The sequence below is a fragment of the Struthio camelus genome, chromosome 26 (assembly GCF_040807025.1).
Source record: "Struthio camelus isolate bStrCam1 chromosome 26, bStrCam1.hap1, whole genome shotgun sequence".
Classification (NCBI taxonomy): Eukaryota; Metazoa; Chordata; class Aves; order Struthioniformes; family Struthionidae; genus Struthio; species Struthio camelus.
Window position 1 is genome coordinate 6,234,262 of NC_090967.1, and position 8,384 is coordinate 6,242,645.

General features: G+C 66.5%; 1 protein-coding gene across 2 annotated transcripts; it reads right to left on the reverse strand.

Annotated features, from left to right (window-relative positions):
• Nucleotides 1-1,442: 1,442 nt before the first annotated feature.
• TMEM161A (transmembrane protein 161A) lies at nucleotides 1,443-5,919 on the reverse strand. Of its 2 annotated transcripts, none has more exons than XM_068920401.1 (12): nucleotides 5,833-5,919; nucleotides 5,124-5,227; nucleotides 4,899-4,979; nucleotides 4,699-4,796; nucleotides 4,380-4,536; nucleotides 4,050-4,201; nucleotides 3,887-3,947; nucleotides 3,604-3,747; nucleotides 3,270-3,383; nucleotides 2,884-3,058; nucleotides 2,698-2,794; nucleotides 1,443-2,442 (listed from the first exon to the last, which is right to left on the reverse strand). In XM_068920401.1, exons 1-12 carry the CDS (start codon nucleotides 5,833-5,835, stop codon nucleotides 2,183-2,185), a joined length of 1,446 nt encoding a protein of 481 aa, XP_068776502.1. In that variant the 5' UTR covers nucleotides 5,836-5,919; the 3' UTR covers nucleotides 1,443-2,182. The 2 variants fall into 2 exon arrangements, with proteins under 2 accessions (XP_068776502.1, XP_068776501.1); XM_068920400.1 differs by lacking the exon at nucleotides 5,833-5,919 and adding an exon at nucleotides 5,674-5,792 and having other exon boundaries at nucleotides 1,444-2,442.
• Between the last annotated feature and the right edge of the window lie 2,465 nt (nucleotides 5,920-8,384).

An 8,384-nucleotide genomic window follows, 5' to 3' on the forward strand; every position in this document is an offset into this window, starting at 1 on the left:
GGATCCAAGTGATGTAGGAAGGCAAGTATCACCACCTTCCTCCCTGCTGGGGCACGAAGGGAGACCTCCAGGCACCGTTGCTACAGTCAAAACCTCTTCCACAGCCTTAGGCCTCTCACCGAGCAGTGCGCAGCAGCACTGGAGGTAGGTGTGACGTGGGGGCAATGCAGGGCAGAGGCTGGGCACTGCAGGGGCTCCTGGTGCCCGTGGAGCCTGGATCCAGCCTCTGCAGCACAAAACAGCCCCTTGGCCCCAGCTGTTCCCCTTTCTGCTGGGAGCCTGAGCAGGGCCCCTTGTGGAGTAAGGCCCATATTCAAAAAAAAAAAGTGAAGAAACGAAGGGTAAAATAATTCTGGGGAGAAGAAGATGGGGGGAGCACTCTTATTTTATTTGATGTTGCCCAACTCCAGTGCCTGTGGATCTGTCTGCTGCTCTCGGCTAGTCTATCTGTCATTGTCCCAGCCTGAGAGGGTCACGTCTGGGCAGATCTCCAGGGAGGAACCGTCTGCATGTCTGAGTGCAGCCAACCCCAGCCCTAGCAACCACCGCCTGCTGCAAACGCCTCCCCGGGCGCTCAGCCCCTGGCTGCTTCCTGCACGCGCTTAAGGGAAATCAGATAAATGAGCCATCAGGGCAGTGGGACTGGCTTTTAATGGGGCAGCGCAGGCTGGAACAAGTCTCTCTGCATCCTCACCCCGGGGGAAGCTCCTCTTCCTTGCATCTTTCCACCCAGCCCTCGGTGATGGTGCTGCTGGAGCTGGATTCCTCCTTGCCCTGTGCTCATTTAATTGGGGTTGTTCTGGGCTTCAGTTTCTCCAAAAGGGGAATATCTTGTCAATGAGGAAATTCCCCCTAATGTTTTGCCGAAGGGCTGTGAGCACGTGTGCTGGCTGGGCACTGAGGAATAGGCCAGAGGATGTCTGCCTGGATCAGCCCTGTTAACACCAGGCACGCGGCTGCCTTCTCATCTCTTCCCTTAATGCAAGAGGGAATTAAGACCATTACAAGGCTATCAAATAGGATCAGAGCCTCTCTCCCTTTCTCTGAGCAGCCCAGACCGGCTAATCCCTTTTCATGCAGCTGGACCAGCACCCATGGCGCAGTGGGAAGAGCTCAGCCGTCCCACTGCCCGCAGCAGCCCGGCAGGGATGACCGCGGGGACGCGTACCCCGTCCTCCCGCTGCACGCTCCGGGCAGGCGAGCAGCGCTTCATTCGCCCCGGTCCCCGGGCGGGAGGAAAGGACCAGGAACAGGCACCGAGTCTTGCTGCGATGGGGCTAAGGTGAGGACTCATCCTCTAGCGTTAAGCGCGAAAGGGCTGGGCTGCAGCGTTCCTGCAAGCGCTTGTCCTCGTCCCGCATCCGTGCCGGTGCGTGGCCCCAACGCGGCACCCGTGGCCTGAGCTGCAGGAGGGCAGCAAAGTGCAAGCAGAGCAGCAGGTTTCGGAGCAGCAAACAGACCAGGAGTCGTTTATTTCTAAAACAGCCTGTAGCCAAGGCTACTGGGCTGAGGCCTTCACACAAAGCAGCAGAACAACCCCAGGGGCTCCAACCCTGCAAAAATACACTCGCCCTCAGCCAGGGGAGGCAAACGCCAGTCGGATCATCCCTCCTTTGCATCCCAGAGGAGAAGCAAGTGCATGGCAGAGGCTCCCAGCACCATCGGGCAGAGCCAGGGTGTCCCCTGGGAGAGTCCTGCTGCGACACGCTCGTGTCCTTGGCCTGGCGTGTGATGCCCAGGGTGGCTCTCCAGGAAAACCCAGCCGGAGGGGCTCCGCGCGGGATGGCAGCGGAGTAGGCACACCTCGACCCTCGGAGCTGCCAACAGGCAGAGGGGCCGGAGGGAAGCAAGCAGGGGCCGCCAGCATGAGCGCAGGCACAGTGGTGATCGTCGGCAGGAGGTGGCCCGGGGGTGGCCGTGCCCACGCTGGCCCCTTCGTGCCCAGGCGCACAAAACCCACCAGGCTGAGAGCCGGCTGCAAAAACGTCCTTGCACGCGTGTCCTTGTGTCTACCGTGCGTGCAAGCAGGCAGGGCGGCTCCGTCGCACCTGGCGGTCACCAGCAAAGGCAGGAGTAAAGGAGCAAAGGCGGGTGCCCCACGGACGCGCAGACGTGGGACACGGGTGGACGGCAGCGGCCGGGCACCGCCGGTGCCCCGAGGCAGGTCCCGGCTGCCCCCCAGTCAGGAGGCCGCCAGGTACTGGTGGAAGTAGAGGCCGAAGAGGATGGTGACGACCTGGCAGGCGGCCACCCACCAGGTGAGGAAGGCAAAGAGTCCGCGGAAGAAAAGGGGGGTCAAGATGCCGCCCAGCACGCCGGTGATCTGCTCCACGGCGGCCCGCACGTCCTCCCCGGGCCCGTCCTCGCCCGCCGCGCTGCCGGGCCGTGGCGCTGCCGCGGGGACGGGAGAGGGCTCCGGGTACAGCCCCCACGAGTGGTTCCCTGCGGGATGCAGGGAACAGGCTTGAGCGCCTGGGGGATCGGCTCCCGTACCGCAGCCCCAGCCCCGCGGGCCACTGGCTGAGCCCCAGCGCGCTCGCTACGTGCGTCGGGTACCGGAGGAAGGTGTGCGACGGCTGCAAACTGTGCCTCGAGGGCTGGGGGACGCCGGCCGCTCGTGAAAGGCTTCGCCGGTCTCAGCCTAGCCCTGCTGCGGCCCCGTCTCCCCCCGCCCCGAGGGTCTCGCCGCCGCCTTACCCAGCGTTTTGAGGAGCAGCGTGCAGTGGAGGGTGAGGATGACCGGCCCCAGGTACTGCAGGCTGACCACGGACACGTAGCAGTAAATCCTCGTGATCTGCAGACGGACAGACGGACAGCGCGGGTCAGCCGGAGGCCGGCAGCCAGGCCCAGACCGGCCAGCTCCCGCGCGTGCCGTGCCCGCACCTTACGCTGGATCTCCAGGACGGGGATGCGACCCGCTTCCCGCCGCATCTGCTCCACCCAGCGCCCGGCCAGGCCCAGGTAGGCCTGGAGGTGGTGGCGGGTGACGGCCAGGCGCAGCAGGCAAAGGCCCACGATGGTCCAGAGGCGCGCGGTGTTGTAGGCAGAGTCCGACATGCTGTGCCGAGAGGATGGGGCAGTCGGCCGGGGTCCAGAAACCTCCCGGAGCCCGGAGAGGGGCCGGATGGGAGAAAGCAGTGGCGGGGGGTTGCCGCAGATGGACTGGGGCACGGACACCTCTCAGCCCCGCGCCTTAGTTTCCCCTCGGAGCAAGGATGCCGGAGCAGAGACTCTGACCCGTTGCCGTTGCTCACGCGGGGCCCACTTACATCTGCACCGTCTGCTTGCCCATGGGCGCGTGGAGCACGAAGTCCCGGGAGATGGGCTTGATCCACATCACGACCACGATGACGGGCGCCAGGAAGCTCACGTGGAGCAGGACCCTGCGACGGGAGCCGTCAGCGACCCTCTCACCAGCATCCTCGCTGCCTCCGGCGCTGTGCGCGCAAAGCCGACCCAGAGAGCGACGCGAGCCGGGATGGGCTGGTGCAGAGACCCTCCTCGTCCCCCCCGCACGGCCCTGCTGCACCCCGGCGTGGGGAAAGGGGCTCCCGGCCACCCTCTCCACCCGCCCGCCTCGCCGAGCCGCCGGTGTCACCCAACTGGGTCAGGGGCTTGTCGGCCGCCATCCGGAGAGCGTCGAGGTGCGTCTGGGCCAGGCGCAGCCCTGGGAAGGTCAGGCAGGCACCCAGGAAGGAGCACAGGGCCACCAGCCCCAGCTTGAAGGCCAGCTTGGCAAGGGGCAGCCTGCGGAGAGAGAGCGCAGCGGGGGGATCCTGGCCATGGGGACCCATCCCATGGGTGGCAGAGGGCCAAAGCGCCGGTTCCCAACCCCGGCTTTTGCAAAACCTCCAAGGCACCCACCCTGCCCCGGCCACCAGCTTACGTCCAGTCCCATCCCCGTGGCTTCAGGGCGCTCTCCAGGCTGCTGCTGACGCTGGTCAGCCCTGCGGGAGCGAATCACCGTGAGCCAGGGCGCGCGCAGGGCTCCCGGCCCGCCGCTGCCAGCATCAGCCCACCCGGGCGCTCCCCGGCCTGCCGTCACCCACCGGGCTCGAGGCCGAACTCCAGGTAGTCCTCGCGGATGACCAGGGCCACCATGGCGAGGAGGAGGAAGAAGAAGGCGAAGGTGAGGCAGACGGAGCGCTCGCCGCCCTCCTCGGAGCGGAAGTAGTGGCGCATCACGGTGAAGAAGACCTTGCTGCGGGCAAGGGGTGGCCGTCAAGGAAAGCAGCTGCTCCGGGACGCCCCGGGCGGGCTCAGACGCCCTGACGTGGGGACATGCAGCCTGGGCGAGCCGGCGGGCGGCAGAGGCGCCCGGGAAGGCCAGGCATCGCCGGCATGGGGGCGTCACACCGTCCCGGCCGGCAGAAGGATACACGGAGAAGACGACCGTCAGCAGGCACCAGAGCACGCCGAGGTTCGTCTCCTTGTGCGGGTCCGCCAGGCAGTAGTAGCCTTCAGTGAAGACGTACACCGTGGTGGAGTAGAGGGCAAAATCCACGAACCACTGGTACTCCAGGAAATAGCGCAGCACTGGGGCGGCAGAGAGGGAGCGTCACCGCGGCGCGGCGGCTCCCGGCTTGCCCCGCTCGCGGGCGCGAGGCCCGCTCCGTCCCGGATCCCGGGCCGCGAGGGCGATCCCGGAGCGGGAGCACGGGGACGGGGTGCCGGAGATGAGGCTCCGCGCGGAGTCACCGAGAGCATCCACGGCGGTGATGGGGCTGGTGTCCAGGCGCAGGTCGATGTCCCTGGGCACGGAGAGCGGCTTGTCGTCCGCGACGCCGTTCGCCCTCCTGCAAGAGCAACCCGGGCTCAGGGCGGCAGGGACGCCGCGGGGAAGGGGTTGGCTCGTTCCTGGGGGGAACGCTGCTACGCGGGGACGCGCGGGAGCCGACCTGTCGCGCTTGGCCCTGGGCCGCTGCTTGCCCGCCAGGGCGCACAGCTCCTCGTCCGACGGCTGCTTGTAGCGGTGCAGGCTGCGAGGAAGACGGCAGCGTCAGCAGGGCCGGCGCGTCCCCTGAGCCCCGACGGGGTGCAAGGAAGGGGCCAGCGGGATGGGCTGGTGCCGACGGGGCCCAGCGGGGAGGGAAGGGCCGGGAAGGGAGCGGGCGGCTGCGTACCTGCCGTTGCAGAGCAGCCAGCGGGCGAAGGAGCAGTGCGGGGCCATCTTCTGCATGATGCTCGCTGCCAGCAGGCTCACCACCACCTGCACCCCCATCACCGCCTGTGCCGGGGACACCCTCAGGGGCAGCTCGGTGGCACCTGGCCTCCTGGAGCCCCCAGGCCTGCAAGACCCCCACTCCCCCAAGACCTGCAGCACCAGGGCTCTCCGGCCTCCCCCTGCTCCTGCATTGACACAGCCCGGGCAGCAATCCCTGGGCACGCACCCCTGCCCAGGACTGGTTTGGCCTGCACCCCCCGGGCATTCAGCCCCCCCAGGGACAGCCCCTTGCAATGCACCCCTCCAAGTACAGCATGGGCTTGCACCCCCCGGGCATGCACTCCCCGGGAACAGCCCCTTGCAATGCACCCCTCCGAGTACAGCATGGGCTTGCACCCCCCAGGCATGCACTCCCCCGGAACAGCCCCTTGCAATGCACCCCTCCGAGTACAGCACGGGCTTGCACCCCCCAGGCATGTACCCCCCGGGGACATCCCCTTGCAACGCACCCCTCCGAGTACAGCACGGGCATGCGCCCCCAGGCATGCACTCCCCGGGGGACAGCCTAGGCATGCACCCCCCCGGGCATGCACCCCTCGCCGGCCCATCCTGGGCATGCATTCCTCCGGGCAACCCCAGCCCCGCTGCCCGCCGGCGCCCGCGCTCACCATGCCGCGGACAGCGCAAAGGCGGCGGCAGGAAGCCTGCTCGCCCCCGCCCACCTCAGCGACCCCCGCCGCTGGCCAATCCGTCGCCGCTCTGCGGGTGATTGCCAGCTAATCGACCAATGGCGAGGGCGCGTCGGGAGTGGGGGGCGGGCTGGCCGGCCTCTCCCAGGTTCCGCGCGCGCTGCCTCCTGGGAGCTGTAGTCCTCCACGGCCGCGGCGATCGCGGGTTCGAGCCCCGTGGGCGCCGCCAGGCTGGCGCGGCCTTACTGTGCTGCCGGGCCGGGGGGGAGGCGTCTATTGCAGGACATAGGACTAAATAGCAACATGTGTATCTATACATATATACATGTGTGTATGTATTTATATGCATAAATATTTGTACATACGTAAAATGTATGTGTATGTGTGTGTGTGTGTGTGTGTGTAGATGTACACATAGCACCCTCATATCTGTATATGTGCACACCTGTGGGTGCATATGCGCATCTAAAAGGCCCCTTTGGACCTGAGGATCTGCAATATCCTCCCTTGCACGTGAATAAGGCAGGCAGCCCCCGTGCATTATATTCTGAGGGAGCCATAGCAGGGGCGGCTGCTGGCCTGCGGGGGGGAGAGCCGGGGCCTGGGGCTCTGCGGGATGAGCCATCGCAGGCCGGTCGCACTCAGGGTGCCCAAACTGGCCTGTGAGCTCCCAGGCAAAGCAAATTACTGAGTGGTGGTGGCTAAACCCTCCTGAAACAGCTCACGCAGGTGGCAGCGGGGAAGGGGGTTTTGTGCAGACTGGGAGGGATCCGGGGGGTGACTGGGAGCATCCTGGGGCTCAGACACCTGGATCCGCTCCCTGTCCACTGCCCCCACCGTGTGTGCCCAGGGCTGGGAGTTAGTGAAATGCCTGTTTTTAGGGGCTTTGGACTATGGGGAAAGGGTAGCTCTCACCGTCCAGTCCAGAAAAGCTCGTGCCGGGGGGGGGTCCTGGGTGCTGCCAGCCGCCCCCTGCCTGGTCCAGCCCGGAGGCGTTGCCATGGATATCGCTCTCCCGGGTGACAGGATGCTTCCCGCTAGATGTCGCTTCTGCCTGTGCCCCGGTGGGCCGGGATGCCCGGGGCCGGGGGGCCACGGTGTCACCCCCAGGGTGCTGTGCCCCGCGAGCAAGCTCATCCACGGCCCGTCACCTCCTCTCGGGGGATCCCGCTGCCTCGTGCCCCCGGGCTTTAATTCGGTGCTGCCCGAGCTCCAGGTCCTGCCATCCGCCCAGGTGGAGGGTGACGTTTGAGCCTTGCTTCGCCCCAGCACGGAGCAAACCCTCACCCAGCACCAGAGCTTCTCATTCCTCTGGATGGGGCCCAAATCCACCCGACTCCTCCAAATTCCCCAGTCCCAAGTGCCTGCTGGCACCAGCCGCGAGAGCCTGGATCCCGGCAGAGCCCCAGCTCCACTGGCCCGGCACGGCCAAGCCGCGTGCTCCGAGGGCTGTGGGACGTGGGCGCTTTGGGCCATGCCACGGAGGGGACATCGCAGAATAGGGCTGCGGAGCCACGTGCCCCCGAGCTCAGGGGCTGCTTTGGGCCAGGCGCTGTCCCCGGCGCCGGTGGCTTTTGGGGAGCGAGCTGAGGTTTTGGCGAAGGCAGCAGGTTGCAGCGGGGACACCCTGACCCTATTCCTGCCTCCGCCGGGGCCTCGAGGGAGCCGGGTGCCTGGAGTGGGGCACGGCACGGCTCCGGGACGGCGGGGGCTCCGGGACCGCCAGCCCTCGGACGCAGCCTGGAGGTTCTGGCAAGGGGTTCCCCGGCGTCGGAGCAGCCCTAGGGGCTCCCTCAGGATGCTGGAGCCAGGGCCGGTGCCCCCAGCCCTTTTTCTGGGGCCGGCCCAAAAGGGTGGCTGAGCACCCGTGGAAGGAAGGCGAGGGCCTGGGGAGCCTCGCAGCTCCCGATGGGGTTGGGTTTCAGCTCCGCCGAGACAAAAAAAAAGAGGAAAAGAAGTAAGATGGATGCTCGGAGCATCCTCAACCTGGCTGCCCTCCCCTGGGACACAAAAGCCCCTTTGAGGATTGATTTTATACCGCCCCCCTCCTCCTCCTGCCACCCTTCCCAAATTAGCATCAGCAAAGGGAGCTGCCACAACGGGCTGCTGCCCTGGCAGCTCCCCAGGTACCCGGCAGCCCCGGACACCTTGGGCCCAGCAGCGCAGCGTGCCAAGGCCGTGCCGAGCTCGCCGCGGGCGGCGGAGGGCCGGCGAGCTTCGCCCTCGCCCCGCACATCCGCGCCGGCTGCAGCTGGCGGGCCGGGAGCCCGCCGCCCCCGGAGAAGTTTTTCCATGTTGCACAAAGGCGGCGGGGCTGCGCCTGGCATTGTCCGGGCTGCATTGCATTACCCAGGGCCGCCGGAGAAATCGCTCGTATTTCACACCCCATTGAGCAGCTGCCTGTATATATTTTCTGCGTTGCACTTTTAGCATGACAAAGGGAGAGGGCCTGTGAACTCCTTGCTCTTCAGACCTCTCCGACATGTCCCCTGAATGCAGCCCCCCTCGGTTAGCATAACAAACTGCCACGC

Coding starts and splice junctions, on each gene's coding strand:
- TMEM161A (XM_068920400.1), bottom strand. CDS start 5,781: ATGCCCAGGATGGGCCGGCGAGGGGTGCATGCCCGGGGGGGTGCATGC. Junction 4,980..5,123: donor TGGCTGCTCTGCAACGGCAG/GTACGCAGCCGC, acceptor TCTTCCTCGCAG/CCTGCACCGCTACAAGCAGC. Junction 3,384..3,603: donor GCCGACAAGCCCCTGACCCA/GTTGGGTGACAC, acceptor CTCCCGTCGCAG/GGTCCTGCTCCACGTGAGCT.